This window comes from Mastigoproctus giganteus, chromosome 2, assembly GCF_048544385.1.
Source record: "Mastigoproctus giganteus isolate SK-2022 chromosome 2, ASM4854438v1, whole genome shotgun sequence".
Taxonomy (NCBI): domain Eukaryota; kingdom Metazoa; phylum Arthropoda; class Arachnida; order Uropygi; family Thelyphonidae; genus Mastigoproctus; species Mastigoproctus giganteus.
The window spans coordinates 256,584,776-256,606,599 of NC_143576.1; the positions used below are offsets into that span (position 1 = coordinate 256,584,776).

The window sequence follows — 21,824 nt, forward strand, 5'->3', positions numbered from 1 at the left end:
AATGAACTACAGGGAAGCTAAACAAAGCCCAAATTCGGGTTGAGTGGAGAAAAAATATCTCTATGGCGGCAGGGCTTGGCCCTTGAACGATGATGAGGCCAGCTTCGGGCAGGATGGAGATCCGTATCGTATTGTAATCTGCGTTCAGCAAAATAATCTTCTTGACAATTGATGAAAGGTATGAGTGCAGCCATAAAAAACAGTCTGGACAGAATCCTTGTGGCATCCAGCAGTTATTTTTCTAGCAGACACTGATTTGTTATTCGTGAGGTATGCAGTTCTGCGTGAGATTTTACGATGGCAAGGACATTTCCCTGAAGGCGTAAAAATGATTCCAGCAGCGTAAGGAATGTTTCTAAGTTGACGCTGATGACAAGAGGGAAAGATATTTCATCACTGAGTTATTTATTGTGGCAATCACCCACGCGAGCCGTTATCATAGTAAATAATTGACAACATAGCCCGATACACCAGTTACTATTGAACGAAAGGCACGACAGACGGATATGACATTCTATTTTGATACTACACACAAAAACGGCTCCTTTTTTTTTTTTATTGCAAATAACACGCACGCGCTAATGTACGTTGAATTGGTGAACACCAAGCTCAAATTACCACTCTGATCAGCAGATTATTTTTTATGACTTTAAACTGTAGAATTACAGCGGTGTTCATTCCCTCCATTTCCTCGTATCGCATTTGGTCCCTACTTTCAACCCCCACTCAATATCTCATCCATTAGCCTCGTGACCCACTCGTAATGGCTCTAAACTACGTTCAGTGGCGGCCAGATGAAAATGGATTTACGACCGTCCCTTAGAAAGTGACTGGAGCAGCGTATTCGAGTTTAAATAACTTGGAACAGGTGGTGGTGACACTTAAGAATTATAGGACGACCACGAGGTGACGGGCCGGCCGTCATGGACGATAACGTTTCATAATCACCGCAGTTTCTCGGAAAGAGTTCTTTTCATGAACTTGGCGCAAAAAAGAACAGAAATTCTACTTCTCCCACCTCCCTCTGTGGGTTCACACTGGCGTTTTCATGTCGAAAAAGAACTATCTGTTAACGACTGTCACTTTAGGAGGTATGGGGGCGTAAGAAAACAATAACCAACGTCGGACATCGACAAGTCATTGAGGTATTTGAAGGAAAAGTGGGGAAAGAGGTGACACGATCCCTCAGAAACCTGTTCAAGCACGCATAGTGGGAGGAACCAGTTCTTTGTGCCGCTTCGAGTCTTTTCAAACAATACACTGATTAGTAAGAAAGAAATTCCGTTATTTCTAAGCGTGAACCCATGTGTATTTCGACCCCTTTCATCCCCCGCCCTGACATTTTTCAAAGTAAACTCGGCTTCGGTATCTCTCGCACGGTTTACAACAGCTATTTGCCGGTCTCCAGCAGCGGACTATAACAAGATCCCTTCCATTTAATTAGCGGTTGGGGTGGGCTGGGGGTGATATATAGGACAAGATATAAATTATTCAGAGGCCCTCTTATTTTGAGTTCATTAGTTATATCCGAGCTTATTATGTGCGTTATCGTTGATAAGGGCCAGGACTTGGCACTTCCGTTTTGTGTGCGATCTTATTTCGCTGTTTTGTGACCTTAGGTATCGCAACACACCTGAGCAGGCCAATTTTTCCGTGGGTGGTCCTCGGAAAAGCCTGTAGGTGGGCCTTAGGTGTTGCTTTACAAGTGAGGAACATGGAACAAATGAAACAAGACTTCCTTGAAGAAGGATACAGAAGACACCAAATTAAGTTGAATATCAGAGATTCTGATAATTTTTTCCATTTTTGTGGATTAATATTTAAATATTCGAGCAACAAGTCTTTAAGGTTTGTTTGAACATCGGTCGCACTGCAATTGACAACAAAACCACGTGTCATGACTGTTGTCGATTTCCGTTAGTTGAGCGCGAGCAGTCGCGTCTGCTTCAGAGCTTTGATCGTCTGCAATCTGCAGCTGATTAAAAGGAAATCGTCTGCTTTTTCAATGCAGACTTCAATTCCATAAGCTTATAATTCTCTCGGGAAACCGGAAAAGGTCGCAGTTTCTTGACGTCTTAAAGATTAGATTACATAATCATATCTCGCGAACGCTTTAACTGGATTCTGCGCGTTGAAAATCGTGCCAGTAAATAGCGAGCGCACTTGATCGATGCAGACGATTACGGTTGTTTTGAATGCTGTCAAGAAGCAGTAAAATGCAACCCATAAAGTTAAGTTGGTTTGTTTATGGAGGGATATTTTAACATTTTGCACGCCAGAAGGGGGAACCTCGATGCTAACCCAAATATCAGAAGAGGGCTCGTTTTGCCACGATGACAGATTTCCGGAATTGTTAAGAAAGTCTACCTCGAACTGCGGAGCACTTGAGTGACGAAAGACAGGGCACAAGAGGGCAGCCGCTGTGCACGTGCGCCAATTTTATTTATTATTATTTTTTCTCCCTCTTGCACGTGGCCGCCATTGTGGTTCCCGTAATAAAATGTTTATTCGTTCGTTAAGTTTAATTACTGTCTGCTGCGAACATTTTTTGTTAAGCGGCAATGGAGGTTGGGTTTCACTGCGCAGACGCAGGAAAACCCACTTAATTCAATTATACAGCTGAAGGCACAAAGCGGCATAGCCAGTGCTTCAATTAGGGGAAAAAAAAAAAAAAAAAAAAACCCGCTGGATTTGACCCAATTAAGGGTCGAATCTGGACGAACCGGAAATTAATCCGAGGAGTGAATTTTATGTCGTATGATACAATTTCGCCTCCTCCCCGAACAACGGAAGTTTTAAATTCAGTTTCAATTTAAGTTAAAGAAAATTAGTGTGTAGGAAACCTACAGTGGGTGGGAAGTGGTAGGAAACCTATTGTGGATAACGAGCAAGGTGCCTCGAGCAGACGACCGTGAACAACTGGTCAGCGACATTTTTTAAGAGCAATAAAAGCAGAGATGACTATACTGTACAGTACTTAAGTCCAAAGGTGTGGAGGGGATAACCCATTTCCCTTTCTCCCCAAGTCCATAACTCTGTTTCACTTTTCTATTGGCAACTCATTATTAGACTGGTTAAACGACTGCATTTAGAATGCATGTTGGGTTGGGCCTATTATTTAAATAAAAAATAAATTAATGAGCCCAAGGTTGTATCGTAGCATGGTTGACATCGCCAGCCCTCAGTCCTTTGTAAGGACTTCAGCTCCCGAGGGAAACCTAAAGTTTGGTGTTCCTTTCCCAATCCTGACCCTTCTTTTCATGAAAAATGTATCCCCCCCCCCAAAAAAATTAGGTCTTGAGGCCATATCCTGACATTGTTTAGACCCTCAATGCAAGTGTTTCTTTTTCTTCTGGTAAACACTAGGTTCTGCCGAGGTCATTATGACAAATGTACAGGCACCTACAAAAAATAAAGGTGTCCGATATTTCGGCTTACCACATAGCAGGTTCTGTTTTATCGTACTGATGGAATCGCACTGATTACAACCCCTTTTTTAAGGGTGGGTGTTCCCTCATCCAATGCTCACAGGTAGTCGAGCTTCGAACGCTACGCCCAACGGTGATGAACAGATTTTTGCGTTGTTCGCTTTTGGTGGGGTGTTGTCAACGTGCGACGAGTCCCGAGTAATTTCGTCTGCCAGCGGGTTCTCGTTAGTGTGTGTGTGCTCCCCCCAAACTCCACCCCACATCCTTCGCAGAATAGCGTGTCTCAATGAGCGCTTACGACCTGGAAAATGCGCTGCCACGTGGCACCAGTTGCTCGAGCATGGTGGCGTGCACAACTTCGTCTGCCAGTCCAATGACGTGCGAGTGACCAGAGTTGGCGAGGTTCCTTCGGAGAAAGGCATCGGACGCCAGGAAAGTGCCCGTATGAACGTGCCTGAGAGCCTCCGGTGATGAGAGCGTTGCTGGCCACTCGACACGCCGCTCAGACACCACAAGGTCACCGGGCGGCCGCTCTGTTGCCTACCTAACCACCAGCTGGCGTTTCTGGGTAAAACCTGTAATACGCTCGGCCCTCGTGGGGGTTACGCGGGGGTCAATGTGTCATTGCGTGCGCCGTGTAGGAAGGATCGGAGCCCAAAGTAGCCCAACGATCTGTCGGTCAGCCATACGGGGTTGTGTCCGTGATGCGAGCGATTCGGTGATGCACGTCTCGTTCGTTCGGTGTGTGCGTGTGTGTCGGAACGTTGGTGCAGCCAACAGCGAGTAGCTGTCGACACAAAGGGGAATGAGCTCGTGAGCTTCTTCGTTGCCCAGAACGTTGGCGCGTTGGAATGGCTCCCCGTTGACAAAGGCTTCGTTGTGTGCCACGATGGAAAGGCGTTCTCGGCTCCGTCGATCGGGAACCTTACGCAGGTCAAGTTTTTACAACCGTAAGTACTGTTTGTGCATTTTTGCTTTTACTCGTGACCATACCTGAGTGTGTCTGTGTGTGTAGGGAATGAATTCCCGCCAGCCACGTTTACATCTCGTAGTAAACATCGCGTTCAAAATTTCGTGTCCGAGTCACGTGTCACTAGTCCGCAAGAGCGCGTGCACTCAGTGGCGCGGGAATGTCGTTTTACATGCAGCCGGAGAACGCCCGAAAATCAAATATCTGTAGAGTCTGACGTCTCTTGTGATGCCATAACGACAGGTGTTGCCATAGAAACACGAAGAGTGGATTTTTCCCCCCATGCATGACGTTTTATTGACAACCAATACAAATAGCCCGACTGCGAGTACCTTTTTTTTTTTTTTAATTCCTTAGACCCTCACACCCCACCTTAACTTTTTTATACCAAACTAAGGAGCGAGATTTAAAATTATGCACAGCTTCGATTATAAGTTTTGAATGGCCCAAGACAACGAGTGGCATTACACGTAAACATTTTTCTGTTTACAAATTTAAAATAGTTACTGAATGATTAACTGAGTACAACTTAAGGTTATTATTACATTAATAAAACCATTCTTATACTACGTGAAAATTAATAATATTGTTTATAGTTCGCCTAAATTACTATACTTAGGGTGACGTTTCGGGAATCTTACAGATACCCATCATCATACCCGAAGAGTCAATCTAATGTATAGTAAATTTTTAGTAATGTAGGCGAACAGCCTAATAAACTATATTATTAATTTTCACGTAGTATAAGAATGGTTTTAATATAGCAACCACGTAGCGTCCTTCCCTAACTATATTGAATGCATCTTGTTATTTTTCTACTAAATAATTAGAAAAAAAATATTTACTCGTAAAACTGTTTTAATAAACACTCATACATTACTTTATTGCTATTGTTTTGTTTTTGGTTTCCCTTTATAAAATAGTTCCGTGCCCTCCCATGGAAGCTAACTCGAACCCATGGATACTGAGACCTGACTACGAAAGCGTCCGTAATAAATACGCCTGTAGCAGACAATACACAGACGACACGCCCGCACACAAATTAAAATCGATAATCCTCTTCAGGTGGTGGACAAGTGACTGTACAAAAGCGCATTATTAGCTCTGTGTACATCTAATAGTATATTATATTTCCATAAAATAATGGATGTTGTAGTTGCATGATTAAGCGGGCATTCCACCCAGCACAAGTGTTGATGCTCTAGAAAAAAAAAAAAAAAAACACGTGTACGTAAAAGCAGTGTCATCACCTTAAATGGAGGTCAACTCTATGGGAAAGGGCGGGGTCAAAATTTCCACGTCAGAAATATTGTAGCAGACAGAGGAGATTTTTATTCTGGATTTTCATCCCGGCGTTCCCTGCTGAAGTTTTAAGCACTCCGTTACTGGCTCTAAAGCTGAATCAAGGGTTACGAGGCAGGTGTGCAATATCTCTGAGGCGAACCACGTCAACAAAAACGCATGTGCTACTATTCCCCCCCCCCGCCGCGCTCACCATTCATTTACATCAGGCCGAGGTGATGACACTAAAAATATCTTATCCTCACAGAAACAAGAACAGTGTGTATAATTAAAAAAAAAAATGGGTTATCCTCCAGTTTATGGGTACACCTTCAGAGGAAGTGGCTTATTTTGCTTGAATCCGTTCCGAATTACTAGCGTAATTGGATCCGTCCCAAACTTTACCATGTCCGCAACGCGGTGACAAGTTGTACCCATAATCTGGAGTTCAGCCACAAAATTAACTGACTTCTACTTTTGCCTTGAAAATTAGTGCTTAATTATATATTTCCCTTATAAGTCGACCTGCCTTTTTCCTACAGTCATTTTTCGCATTTGGCGAAGTGACGTATTACAATTCTATTTTTCGCACTCTTTCTTTTAAAATCGAAATCTTAGCTCCCGGCGAATTCCATGAACTGTTTTCGCCAGAAGAAGAAAAACAAATTGAGTTTTAAAAGGTAAGGAACGTGCTTTTATTCAATTTTATAACGTTTAAATGGATCCCAAAGCTTTTTAAAGACTTCTTTGGTTCAACAGCCGACTTGCATGCAGCTGGAACAGATCCGTTTAACAAACGCTGGTTGGTTAACTGTTGCACAACAACGATAATCCTTTTTATCCAGAAACAGAATTCGTGCACTTTTTAAACCCGGTTAGAGTCGACCGGCCCTTACTAGCTCAAACCATATCATGTTTAAGTTGTATTCGGTTGTAGAACGTTTCTTAAGACAAGGGATTGAGTCGGGAAGGGGATTGCTGTTTATCAGTGAAGCTAATTTTTGTAGCCGATCCCAATGTTAGCACTTAGCACAAGGACTACATAATCGCTTGTCGCACTTGCTAGCACTTAGGGGCGGTGGGAAGTAATTCCTCAAGGCGTGTATCGTGTGCGCACACAAACAGTGGCTGTTTGAGTAGATTACTAATTGGAATGCAGGGAACGTGGGAGGGAACTGTTGGGTTTGGAGGAGTGGGGGTGCCAAACGCTATTTCTCACGTGAGACAGGAGGTCACTGGAACTTATCACTTCATAAATTGTGGGTGAACCGCAAGAAACACATCTGCTGTTCTCCACATTCGGCAACGAGTGTTTCCACGGCCCCCCTGTGGTCTGGGGATACGAAGATATAATTGTTGCCGCGGGCTTGAAGGAGGGACTGTCAACGTTTGACGAAACCCAACAATAGAAGCCCATTAATCCGTTATAAGTGTTAAAGGTCAACCATCTGATCGATCGATTCTCATCCATTACTCAGTTAGTAGTGGAGAATTAATCAGATGATGGTCCGAACTCAATCCCATCGACCACTGACTTTTACTTATTTCAAGAGTTACTTTCTGTCGCTAAATACGAAAGTTAGCTAAGAGGTCACCAATTTGCATTTAGCATACTGGTAACCTCTTATGGAAGGTGAGGACTACGCGTTTCTTGCGTGGTGGATATTTTTATCGCCTTTACTCAGAGGTTCGCCAAACAAGTGAATGACTGAAAAGAATTCTTGTCTCTAAGAAACAAATTTATTTTGTCCTGTCAACCATAGGCTGTAAATAAACATCCGTTGTGCGCTAATCCTGTACGCAGCGAGTCTTGTGAGGTCAAACACCCGTATTTACTTCACAGGTTTGAGCAACAGGGACGCGAGCTATGAGAATCCAAGTCCCTCGCTCAGTAGTTGTAATGTCGAGGTGAGCGGCCTGTTCTTGCCATCGGTGTAATCACTATAATAATGAATAATAAATACGTCTCAGTTCGGCACGCTGTAATTGCCATGGGATTCGAATCCCATCAAGGCGAGAGGGACTTCAAATTTTTATTTCTAACCGTCCCCCCCACGAGAAACATTTAATCTGTGTTGGAAGAGTATCGGATCATTTTTTTTTTTCATCAAGGTTTTCGTCTAGAAAATCAAAAAAACTGTCATACTATATTCCTCATTGCCTTAGTTACCTTGAAGCAAATTATAAACATTCCAACGCTTACGAAATAATGTTTCGCGTAATGGTTGCAACTTGACTTCAATTGATATGCAAAGCATTTTGCATATATATTTTTTGATAATCTCATAAGTCTGCTTTCCATTTTCCGACGATGGGCCAGTAACAAAAAGATAATTAATGGCGGGATGCGCTGCAGACGGAAGTTCCTTGATGCGCTGAAGGTCAACCGACATTCCCTTTCACCTTTACCTACACGCACGTTCTAGCAAGCCTTTGAAAGTAGCAATTTATATGAGAGACCAAAAATAGTTAAATTGGTCTTCCCATAAAACTACTGCAATCTTCGGTGCGTGGGAGGTTTCAAGGTCGAGCCCATTGTCTGCACCAGAGATTTAAGCTGGTGGAGCTAATTCTGAATAAATGGAAATGGCAGTCAATCTACGTCTATGAAGTGACTTTCTTGTGCAAGTCAGAAGAAGGATTCTGTGGATTGGTGTTATCTGAAGGAAACTCGGGAAAAAATGATCAGTTAAGACTTCCAGGAGATGGGGTTTCGGCCTCTACTCTTCATTTTACTTATGCGCTAGTTGAAAGATGTGACCGGTACATTCGCGTATTATGTAGTCAGTGTGTGTGATATTTTTTTGTACATACTGTAAACGAATGTTTATAGTAGGTGAACGAAGGTAGCAGTTAAATTTACATATTCATACTTGCGTTGCTAACAGAGATAAATGATGTTTTCTTCATTCTTGTTTACTGAGCGTTTTTGTTTGCATAAGCAAGGTCATTTTTATCGCATTGGAGACCCTCGGTGCTCGGGACCTTTAAGGGGGGAGGTGGCCAAGGAGTTCGATCAGGCATATTTTTTATAAACATAATTTCGTATAATGCGCTTTGAAAATATTAAACATATTTTCCGGCGAAGTGTCCCCTCAAAACAGCGCCCCTTAGAACGATCACTAGACTAGCCAGCCCACTTAACTGTCTACTCCCAATATCTACTCTCATCCCCCCCCCAAAAAAAAATCGGGAACTCTGACCATGAGCCAGCGTGCGAATTGTAGCACAACGAGTTTAATCACCGCTCGTCCAAAACCGGGTGAAAAACGCCCGGGTTCGAATCCTATCAATGACGCTGCGAACTCTTAGGGGCTTTTTCACTCCGTGGTTGAGTTAGTCGGTCTCGGTCGTGGAAAACAAGCTCCCCCTTTCCCCTAAAAACTCAGGTTTTTTCGTCCAGCAAGACAGGCAATTCGACCAGAGAACGCACGCAATATATGGGAAGGTAAGTTAGTTTTTGATGCCATTAATATCAATACTTTTTACCATGGGCCGGGCAAGCCAGTTCATAAAGTTTTGGCCATTATGTGGCAACTTTGATTTAGTACCTCTGTTTACATTTATGCTTTTGAAGCCTTTTACAGGGGACACAATAAAAAAATTAACAATTCTTTCAGTAGTGGGATGAAATCTGCTGTTTTAAATTATAGGAAGAGTTCCAATAACCTATATTTTTCCAACGGCTCCCCTAATTCCTTCCCAATTAGTAGCTATGATATTTGCTGATATTTTTTGCACTTTGAAAAGAAAGGATGGAATTCCTTTCTTTTCAAAGGAATTCCATCTTTACTAAACAATCTTCTATAACTAGGCCAAGCTCCAGAAAAATCTCACTCCATTAGCCTTGCAGAGCCCTTTAAGGGTACAGTAGTATTAATTAACTACATAATATCGGTGTAGATACACCATAGTTTACCCATAAATTTTAACTACGTAAGTAGTGTAAAACGCATCGTTTTAATTGTATCTCATATTGTGGGTGCCTTCACAACGAGATAGTTGGTATTGCACTACTTGAACATTCTCTGAGCATTGTAAACACGTTGCAAGGAAGGCCCATGGTGTCCTATCGATGATCTATCGAACTTTTGCAAGTAGAGATAGGGACGTGATAATCCCATTTTATAAGGCTTATGTCAGACCACACTTGGAATACTGTGTTCAAGTATGGAGACCGAACCTAAAGAAAGACATTGAGCTTCTTGAAAGGGTGAAAAGACGGGGTAACTCGTCTGGTGAGATCGCCAAAAGGGGCGTTCTTATGAAGAAACACTTCGAATATGTGGGTTGCAGAGTTTGGAAACTAGACACCTTAGAGGAGATTTGATTGTGGTGTTTATGCCTCTGAGAGGCATCAGTAAAATGAATGAGGACGAAATTTTCAAGATTATAACTAATTCTAGAACTAGGGGACCTGAATTCAAGTTACGGGGGAAATGTTTAGATTGGACTGCAGGAAGTTTTATTTTAGCCAGCGAGTTATAAATTACTGGAATAAGTTGCCTTCATGGGTGGTAGAGGCCGACAGTTTGGGGAAATTCAAAGGTCATCTGGATAGTACCTTCGGGTGAGGGAAGCGCATAGGATGATATGTTTAATTTCATTTCCTTTTCTTTTATTAATTATTATTATTATTTTTTTTTTATCATTGTTTTATTCTGGTGTTTTTTTTTTTTTTTTTTTTTTTTTTTTTTGGCTGGTGCACCATGCGGCCATTACTAATACTACTATAAATAAATAATTAGTAGTACTAATAGAAGCATGTGATGCAAGAAAACGATCATATGAGCTTAAGCAGCATCAGCCAAAAATTAAAAAAATAAAAAAAAAATTCGCACAACTATTCCCTCTAAAAGTTTGTCCAGTTCCTCCTTGAATTTATTTAACCTATGAACTTCCTCAACGACAGACATTAGTTTGTTCCAGCAATTAACCACCCGCTAGAAAAAAGGCAAATTGCCTCACATCTATTCTACAACTGTCTTTTCTCAATTTGAATTTATGTCCCCTGAGGTTCGTAATCATAAATTACAAGCAAGCGGAAGAATCCCACCAGAATTCAGCGTACTCAACCCATTCAAGGCCTTATACACCTCAATCAGATCACCTCGCAGGTGCCTAGTCTGCAACCGCTGCGATTTGCAGAACTTAAGCCTTTCTTGGTAAGAAAACCCCTAGGGGACATAAATACCAATCTTGTTTTCCTTCTCTGTACACGCTCAAGCAACTCCTCATCCTTCCTAAAATGAGGCCTCCAAACCTGTACGCAGTACTCAAGGCATGGTCTGACCATTGCCTTATACAAAGGGATAATCACCTCCTTTTCCCTACTAGAAAAATTCTTGTATATCATTGACGATACCCCATGACCTGCTCTGTTTGCATTGCTCAGAAAACTTCATATCTGACTGCAAAATCACTCCCAAGTCTTTCATTTTCTACCACCCTAAGTAAATCGAAAAGGCTGTCCTGCGGTGTCTTCGCAGAATTGCAGATTCAGTAACGCTTTGGACAATCTTGGCGTCTTTCGTCAATGATGTTGTGGCATTAGTATCAGTAGTGAAGCAACGTGCTTTTCTGAATCGACCAAGAAAAAATACAAAGTCGTTAAGAAAATAGACTAACAATGTGCTTCTCGCCACACGTAGGTAACTATGTCGCAATTATGTTGTAAACACGAGTCCCAAAATTATATATACTATTGCGCAATCAATAAGCTTCCCTGGCTACTATTAGGCGGCTTCGCTGAAACCACCCTCAAAAAATCTCAGCGTTAGTTACTCACTTACTAAGCAAATTATAGTGTAAAGAGAGAATCCTACTACTGAATATTTTCCAATCATGGTAGCTTATTCCTTTCATTTGTGGAAGTTTAGAACATAATACGATAGATTAGGATTTAGAAGTGGTTTAGAAAATACAAACTCCTATAAAAAGGCTTGTCACCTATCACAAGATTCTCAAGGTCATGTAACAAACTGTTTACATTTCAGCTATCACAAAACTGAAGAAAGATTGACTCGCGACAGAGATCCACAATTGACATGCGAATTTGAAATTGTGCGCATCCAAGGTTGTTTATTTTGTAAACCAACACCACGTCCATAAACAGTAAATGTTACAATTTTACTAAAGTTGTGAATGTGTGAGGTTAAGCAACGGATTTGGGTGCAGGTGTTGCTTAAATATGCTCCCTCAAACTTCCTTTACCATTATTATTTTCCCCTTTGCACAATTCTACAAAGGGCGTTCATTAAATTATCTACCTAAGGTACTTCCCATTGTTATATTTCAATGAGTCACGATTTATCATGTTCCTACGTATCTCAACTAGAATCACACTAATTTTGATCCAACAATTTTAGGTCGTGTTGCTGTAACAGAAAGAAGGCAGACACCTGTATCAAATTATGGATTTGCTGAAATTGGAGCATCGTTCAGTCATCAAGTTTCTCACCATCACCAAAGAAGGAAATGGGCCAAAGGAAATTCGTGAAAGGATAGAAGCTGTGTATGGCAACAGTGCACCTTCAGAGTACAGGTAAGATTCTGGTCAAAACAATTCAAGTTGGGGTAGAAGTCCATCGATGATGATCCATGTCCAGGAAGGAGCGACCAGTACAGAAATGCGCCAAGCTGTGGAAACCCTTATACTAAATGACAGGCATTTAAAGGTGTTCCAAATCTCAAGGGAATATGACATATATGAGGGTGCAGTTATAACAATCCTCCCATGAACATTTGGGGATGAGTAAGGTCAGTGCAAGGTGGGTCCCCAGATTTCTTACCTGTACAGAAGCAATGCAGAGTACAGTGTTGTGAGGAGAATTTAGACCTTTTATGGAAGGGATCCTGAAACTTTCATCTTCGAAATTGTTACCGGTGATGAAAAATGGGTTCATCACTGGGATCCTGAGACCAAGCAAGAATCGGAAGCATAAGGGTTCTCTCCCACCCAAAAAATTTTGGAAACAACCTTCATCTGACAAGATTATGGCCACCATTTTTTTTTTTTTTTTTTTTGTTTGGGATGCTGAGGACATTTTGTACATTCACTACTTGGAACATAAGCTGACAGTCACTGGAGAGTCATATGCATTCCTTACTATATAACCTAACGGATGTCATAAAAAACCACTATAGGAAAATTTCCAGAGGTATGCTGCTTCTTCAGGACACCAGTGTACAGTTTGCTGATGATAATGAACTGAAGTCTGTTGTTGCCTATATCTCATTTCCTTCACAGGTAGGTAGATAATTTATTGAACGCCCCTCGTATATTCATTCTCCTCTAATTAGTGCGAGTGATAACTGACCACTACTGGGCAGAAAATGCAATTAATCACCTTGATTGTTCCTAATGAGTGTTAATTGCTGACAGGTGTGTTCAACCGCTCGCTTCACGGAATGTACCTACAGGAGAAATGGAAGTCAGATAATTGATAGTGACCTTCCTATCGTGCTCTCGTTTCACTAGAAAACCAATAATTTCGACTGGATTGCAAACAGACACCTTCTCGTGCTTTGGATTGATATATTTTAAGACAATATTTATCGTCATTATGCACTACCGTCTCCAAATTATTCGGACACCAGTAAGTTTTTTTTTTTTTTTTTTATCAAAGAAATTAAAAATGAGTAAGCCTGACTTTTGGCTTTAGGGACAGCATTCATCCCTGATGGAAGATTTTTTTTATTGGACAAATTCTGGATCCAGGTTTTCCTCAAACAAGACGAATCCAAGCTGGGATTTATGAGGTTTGACTGATATGACTGATTTCTGAGGAACTGACATTGAAGGACAGAAATCTTCTGGGTTCTTGCACAAAATTCATCGTCGAATTGAAGCAGAGATTGGCCATAATGTAACTACCCTTTTCGGGGCTTTCCAATTCCTGTCCGTAAAGTTGTCAAGGCTGATGATGGTTTAACTGTTTTTTTTTTTTCCCAGCATAGATCGCTCTTGAACTCAAAAGGCTGAATCAATGTGCTGTAGCACGCACTGACAAATTACTGATGTGACAACAGATTATACCCCTTTGGAATTCGTAATTGCCTTACAGCGTCTGGTTATTACTGATGTTTGTCTCTCGTATTTCTTCCTCATCTTCATAAACCGGCCTTACATCATACATTAACTTTGGAGGGAATCACAATACTTTTGAGAGGGCAGTGTATTGTAAAGAAAAAATATGATCGAATTATCTCTTTTATGGAGTGGGAAAACTGCAGCACTAACTCCGAACCGCGCACTCTTCAAGAACAGTAAAGATAACCGAAGGGTTTCTCAGGAGTTCTTGCAAAGATAATGTATATTTTTATCTAAAACTCACTGAGTAACCTCTTAAGTAACGTACCCCCTTCAACTTCCCACTCAGAAGCTGTCCACCGTATAGTATATCAGTTTCCCGTACAAAGTCTCGTCAGAATTTAAAAAAAAATTTTTTTAAGAAAACCCCAAGTACACAAAGTATTAGAACCTATAGTACTTAATACCGTATGTGAGTTGATGGTGAGAAAAAGAAAGAACTTGCTGACTTGAATTTCAGTTGATTGTAACTTTCAGGACATGTGAAGGGAAGTGTTGTTCCAGAAAACAGAAGTTGAAAGGATAAATGAGGAAGAAGGAAAGATGGTCAATAAGGATGTTGACTGGTTGCATCACGTGTTCAAACTTGTTTGGAAAAGAGAAGGGGGACTTACAGAAGCCAATTCAGAAGAACAGTGCCCATAGAAGTATCTATAGAGTAGGCATGTAGCAGAAACAGAATGTCCATGAAATTAGTTCACAATTTTGCGTCCACTTAGATCCCACTCCATAGCACTTGATGTCAGGAAGAATTCTCTCATATGCCGTCGCCAGGAACAAGGCGGTATCTTTTATTAGTGTTACTTACACTGACCGGCCACTTTATTAGGTACACCCCCTTCCAAGAAATGGAAGAGCACCATAATACTTAGGGGTGAGTGTGCAATTCAGTGGAGCAAGCCATAAGACATTAAGTGATATTCAGTGTAGCCTATGCTAGTTAGCGCCAGACGCGCGGGTATGAGTATTGTATCTCGTAAACTGCATCCCCTCTCGGGTTTTCACGTATAACTGTGTCAGGGGTATATTGAGATTGGTTCGATAACCAAATAACAACCAGCCAACGGTGATCCTGCTGTCAGAAACACCTGGTTGACGCGAGAGGCCTAACAGGCCGAAAAGACTTGTGCAAGGTAACAGAAAGGCTACAGTCAGTCGATTAACAATCCAGTAAAAGAGCGATAACGAAAGGGGCAATTCAGAACAAAAAAAAACACCTCATCGTACCTTGTGACGATATCGCAGCCAACAACCGAACCGGGTTACAGAGGGCTCAATAATACTAACACTGGACAGTGAAGAATTGCACAAACGTTGTCTTGTCTGACGAATCCCAGTTCCTATTTCTCGCTGATGGTAGAAGACCAAAATATGGTAAAAATGAGTTCGTGGACCAATCCTGCTAGGTGTCAGAAATGCAGGCTGATGGTGGCTGTGTAAGTTTGAAGATTGTTTTCCGCGGTGCACATTTGGTGCTCGGGTGGGAATAGTTACATCCCCAAACCAGACCTCTATTCCTATCTGTTTCACAGAGGTGTCATTAATTTTTTTTAAATCTATTTATTCTATGTACTCTATTTGGAATTGCTTTCTTTTAAAGCAAGAAGAATAAATACATTTAAATCAGTAATGGGAAATAATTTTTAATAAAGAGCTTTCTATTATCGTGATCATCTCCCACGTCCGCGCAGCAGTACAGTGGTTATCATCAGGGTGCATAAAAAATTTGAATCTCACCAATGACGTGAGGAATTTTTTATAGGCTTTTTTTCACGTCGAGACTGAGTTAGTCGGTCTTAGGTGAGGATCTCTCTCTCTCTCTCTCTCTCTCTCTCTCTCTCTCTCTCTCTCTCTCTCTCTCTCTCTCTCAATTCTGGGTTTCTTCGTCCACCAAAATAGGCAAACCGACCAGAGAAAACACGCGATTTATGGACAGTAATGCATATTGGTGAATTTTTTTTCTTTTTTATTTTCGGGTAACCCAAATACGAAATATTTTTTATTATAGTCATCTTCCATGATTTTTCTGATTATATTCATTGTAAATTGTTCTTCAGTTTGTTCAAAAATTGTATAGTGCTCTGGCCACATGATGGACAGGACAAAAACAGAAATTCATTTTTATTCAGAGAAGTTTACAACAACCTCTCCATTTGAAAACTGGCTAGTGAAATCCATCGGAATGATTTGCAGTTCGGCAATTGTAATACCATACAGATTACATTCGTTAGTAAAAGAGGAAAACTGAAAGAATCTCGAGTTGCACGAAGTGGGTTAAGGGACTTCCGTCACGGGTAAGGGAACATGTCAAATATACAGTCACCATTACCTTTCATTTCCATTAAGCAGTAAACAGTATCGGTGTTATCTGTTTCAATTCGGTCTAAAATTTCAACAATTTGAATAAAATTATACCAAAATTAAAATTAGCTAAAATGATACCATCTGATATTTGAATAAATCACTCGCGTTGCTAAGAAACAAGAATCTTTATTTCCGAAAGAGAGAATATAACTTTATGCAGCCCAACATTCCAAGTCCCGTTATGATAATCAACATTCTTCTTTTAGGCAACGACCAGATGGACGAACAAAAACGCTGAAGTTAATGCCCTCGTGGGTAGCACAGTTGGTAGGATCGCTGTCCTCCCCACATCGGGTGGCAACGACATCGGTGGTTCAAGTCCCGTCGATGACAAGCAATTTTTATAGGCCTTGGCCACAATGTGGCCAAGTTAGTCGGTCTCAGGCGAGGGTAGCATGGTTTTTTCTCCCAGAAACTCTAGTTTTTTACAGACAGTATACACGGAGCAATATGGCCCCTTAGTCGCTGATGCTCCTAAAACCCTGCTACAAAACAGCACTTGACACGAATTTAATAATCTGAAAAGAGTGTAGCCACCAATTTTTTTTTTTTTTTTTTTTTTTTTTGTTGTGTGCAGTGGTTCACCAAATGTTTATACAAATCAGACAGCAGACCAGTGGCCAAAGTAGTTCCATGGTACCTGAATATATTATAATTATACAGGAATGCAATTTGAATGCCTACTTCAATAGTGATCTTGACATACTTTGCAGCAAACGTTGTTAGGCCGATAAACGGTGGGGGAACCGGAGGTTGGCAACTTTAGAAACTATAAGAGCTTCCCGGAGAGCACTCTGAAACGTTGATTTGTAATTGGATACGCGAAACGAATTACTAATAGCCTCTACGGCAAAACCTCCCTCAGGGTTTTGAAGATCCTGGAGTACCTCTATAAATTCATGGGGTCCCCAGAGATTCGCAGGTACTTTAGATCCCTTGCTTTGTGTGAAATTTATTGTAAACACTACAGCATATACAAGTTGCTTTAATTAAAAGGCATCGGAAAGGGGGATATATCTGTTAATTTTTAGGTTTTGGCTATTGTCTGATCTTTTTCTGCCGTATTTGGGTTGAAATTTTTGAATTTGATGTTAAAATTGGACTTAGTATTACGTTTACATTTTATGATTTCTAAATTAAAGTCTGTCCAATAAGCTCCTTTTTTACATCAGTAAGAAAGTTCTAAATATACAGTATTTCTTGACGAAATGTCAGAATATGAAAAAGGCTGTTTAAGCATGGGCAATGTATCTCCATTTCTACTACCCAGGTAGTATGCATGCATCGTTTTATTTTATCTCATATTGCGAATACGTTCACAACGAGTTGCCTAGGTATCGCACTACTTCGAATAAGTAACGCTTCTCTGGTAGAGAAGATTACTTATTCTCAGATGGGCACCACCCAGACGGCACCGTTTCGAAGCTGGTTGGCTTCATCAGTGGGTGGGCAGGTATCCTGGTGCAATAGTGACAACCCGCCGACAGGGCTAGCCGGGTGGGTAAAGTGTCTGCCTGGCAACCCAAAGGTCGCGGGTTCGGGTATTACGATGGTGCCGTACTCTCCGGTTGAACCTCACGGCCACGATACACGAAGGAAGCAGGAAAAAAACTAGTTCCTTCGTGTATTGCTCACATCATACGATAAAAAAAAAAGTGACAACCCAGTTATGAAGTATAACTCCACAATATGAGAGATGCTTGATGGTGTGCATGGTTTAATCTAAATATATTTCTTGAAGAAATGTCAGAGTCTAACGAAATCTCGCATATTGTGGAGTTATACTTCATAATTGGGTTGTCACTATTGCAACACCTGCCCACCCACCGATGATGAAGCCAACCAGCTTCGAGCGGTGCCGTCTGGGTGGTGGTGCCCATCTAAGAATAAGTAACAGCAGTCTTCTCTACCAGAGATTTTATTTATTCGAAGTAGTGCAATACCTCGGCAAATCGCTGTGAAGGTGTTCACAATATGAGACATGAATAAGCGATGCATTCATACTACCTGGGTAGTAGAAATGGAGATGCATTACCCATGCTTAAACAGCCTTTTTAATAAGAAAGTTGTTCCCCGTGCTCGGTTTAGTCTCAAAAAACGTTATCGGTACACTTCTGAAAGGAACATAAACAGATTATTTTAGATAAAAAAATTACAAAATAAAACACAACGGCTGTAGGGTGAGGAAACGCGTCATTGCTGTGTTCAGCCTGTAGATGTTTTACACAGCTAAACGCGCACGCTGAAGAGTGAACAGCAAATAACCGTTGTATTTACTTTTTTTTTTCCTCTCTTGAAATATGTTTACATTCATCTCAGAAGAACACCGATGGCATTTTTATAACACAGGACGGCGAACAACTTTCCCATTAAGAAGAAAAGCAGTTGATCAAGCAAACTTTTAATTTAGAAATCGTAAAATCTCCACTAACACTACTTTTAACACTAAACTTAGAAATTTCATCCCTAATACTGTAATAGTTCTGAAGTTTTTACAGGTGTTTTAAAGGGTGGGGTGTACAGGGAATGATTCACACAATTTGCTACTATAGTGTCATGCTCTAGGAATAGTAGTTTCTTTGTAACACACACACCACACGCGCGTGTCTGTCTAATGACACCCGATGGGGCTCTCAGAAGTAGGTCAACGTTTATCCCGCTAAACTATTGAAGCATCTATATTTCCTTGCTTGTAATCATCGTGTCTCCAGTTTGTATCCGCCTCTTCTTATCTTTGCCGAGCTCAGAAAGTAACGGCTCAAATTTCCGGAACATACATCCTAAGAAACATTTTTGTTCCCTGTGAAGAGATTTCTTTGTTTTGATTCCTCCTCTCTACCCACTGTACACGTCCGTCTCTCCAGCCGAAGCTCTGTATCTATGCAAACGTGGATAAACCTCGGCAGTGAAATGCAACAACGCCGTCTGGTGGCAGCTACTGTGGATAATGTGTGATAAAGGAAAAAAATGTTCTCGGCAGTGTGGCATGACCCCATTATCGAACAGACACGAAAACAGGCCAGTAGCGTACCCTAATTTTAGAGGGCTGAACCTTTCCTACTATGAACCTCGATTTAAACGAATTATTTTGTTGGAAACAAAGAAAATACGTCCAAATCCGAACCTTCTAAGGTCTTTACTCCGGAATAAAACATTGTAATAAATGTCTGCTTCCTGAAATTTATTGAGAAAAATGCAGTTTTATTTAATTACCATACTGGCGTCTAGTGGCAATTGGGAATGTTTGGAGTTTCTCAGGAGAACAGAATTCACTGGGCTCTGGAGAATGAGTCAAATGCCCGAGTAGACGTCCCCTGTAGCGTTGTGCACGCATAAAAGGTACCTGACAGAATCGCCACCTTCACTTGTGTGGAAATCTCAAGATGCCGACAAAGCGTGCAATTACCAATAGATCTTCTATTTGATTAAGGCCTGCTCGGCTGTCAAATAATAACAGGGATTAGTGTAATATAATATAATATAATTATGCATTACCCGGCACAGGTTCTGGGTGTTGACCGACGAAGGTCAACAGGTTCAAACAACAGGGTGTGCAGTCTGTTTGCCTTGAATTCTCCTCGAGAAAACTGGCTCGGAGATGAAAAAGGTTTATTCTGTAAGATCCAATGTCTCCTCAGGGTCTGAGAGTTCGGTGCAAAAATATATACAGAAATTTTTTACTGTTGAGCCCACTGTAGGACTTTCCCCTCAAATAGTTTCTGGAAGTCTGGTGTACAGACATCTTCAGTAAGTTTTCCTCTTGGGCTCGGACTACGCTTAATTAAAACGTATTACTCTATTCCCACGTTTAACCAGTAGGCTTTTTTTTTTTATGAAAATCCCAAACACGAAAGGTATCAAACCTATAGTACTTAGCACTGTACATGGCTTGAAGAGGATTGCGGCCTCAGTGGTCGAGAGTGCAGTGGCACACACTCTTTGAATAGATCTTCTATTTCAAGCCCCTGACTGTCGATCTGCCAACCCGCACTGAACCAGCGTGGTAGATTATGGTCCATTTCCCTCAACATGGATCGTTGAGGAGGCTTCCATCCTATAGTGGATTGATAATAACTGCAGTTTACCTTTATGGGCTGAAGGAGAAGAGAGGGGAATGCCGGAAACCTTACTCTAGACCAGGGGTGGGCAACTTTTTTCGTCAGCGGGCCGAATGAAATTTTCGTATCATGATGCGGGCCGGAATAGATTGAACGATTTAATAAAAAAAATCAGAACCAAAAAATGTTATATTACTTGAATTACCAAATTATTAATGTATTTTTAAAAAAAAAATCTGAATGTCCAATTATCATTGAAAATGCGGCATTCGGCATCAATTTTTCTTTTTTTTTTTAATTGGCTCATTTTATGGGCTATAAATTATATTAAATTAAAAATTGTAATAATTAGAAAAGGCATAAAACATAAAATATCTCGCACCAATATTATTTTTTTCAATAAGAAGTCAAACCCAAAGGAACTTCGTTCGATCGATGCTACAATAATAATTAGGAAATAACTCTTTGACGTTGCGTAGAATCACTTGGTTACTGTTGTACTGGCCGCGATTCCCGATTGAACCGAATTAAGCCGAACGTTTACGGCGAGTGTAGTCAGGTATGGATTTTCTATATTTATGCATTTACCAAGGGAGCCGGATTCAACATCGTCGCGGGCCGGATGTGGCCCGCGGGCCGTCTGTTGCCCACCCCTGCTGTAGACTCTAAACATGGGTTTCACCACTTCAAGCCTCGATAAACAAAGTGATTGTATTGCAACGGTCGACGAGTCGTCTACCACCTAGTGTTATATTATAGTATTAGTGCTATTTTATATTAGTATTTATAGTAGTACTAGTAGTACCATGCATGGGTTGAAGGAGAAAAGAGGGGGGGGGTATGCTGGAAACTTTACTCTAGTCTTCTAGCCTCCAATAAACAAAGTGGTGGTATTGCACCAGTTGATGAGTCACCTAGTGCCAGTACTAGTATTATATTATTAGTGCTATTTTATTTTAGTATTAGTACTAGTAGTACCGTGCATGAGTTGAAGGAGAAAGGGGATGGGTGCCGGAAACTTTGCTCTAGCGCCACTTCAAGCAAAGTGGTGGTACTGCACTGGTTGATGAACGTCATCTACCACCTAGATACATCAGGCTTTGCTTTATAATGGGGAGATTTATTGCTACAGACTTATGATTAACTCACGTTGTGAAAAAAGGCCCATAAAAATTCCTCACCTCATCGACGGACTCGAACTCGAGTCTTTTCCACCCGGTCCGGAAAGGACGGTAATTCTACCAGCTGTTCTATGGTATGTCTTACAAAGACCTACGTATGAGAGAAACTGTTAAGAAGACACTTTCACCGTGAAAGTTGACAAAATGTTGCAAATAAAGCAGGGTTATTAACCTGAAAGTTATGACATGTCGGGGACCTTACCATGCCGAAGTCCATCGTCCTTTGGATAGATATATTAATTTTCTTTTTCCACTTAAAAATTTCCCTCGGAGATGATTTTATATTATTTAAATATAATTTATACGTTTTATCAGCTTATGGAATAGGGAACTGGTCCCCCGGCCTCCAGTAACGTTAACGCATGCGCACTATCTCGTGATACGTAACACATGGCGGGGTATGAACTATAAACGGTAATTTTAAAAATTAATTATTTATGTACAGCATCA

General features: G+C 41.0%; 1 protein-coding gene across 3 annotated transcripts in view; it reads left to right on the forward strand.

Moving 5' to 3' along the window:
- Window positions 1-21,824, forward strand: part of LOC150090404 (SLIT-ROBO Rho GTPase-activating protein 1-like) — a 240,856-nt gene that overhangs the window by 62,575 nt on the left and 156,457 nt on the right. Inside the window, exon 1 of one of the 3 annotated variants that reach the window (XM_090389854.1) lies at window positions 3,973-4,378. The exons of the other annotated variants lie outside the window; for them this stretch is intronic. Within the exon in view, the coding sequence (XP_090245980.1) occupies window positions 4,318-4,378 (61 nt within the window). The 5' untranslated portion in view covers window positions 3,973-4,317. Of the gene's footprint in view, window positions 1-3,972; window positions 4,379-21,824 lie in introns of those variants that run through there. 3 annotated transcript variants of the gene reach the window in all.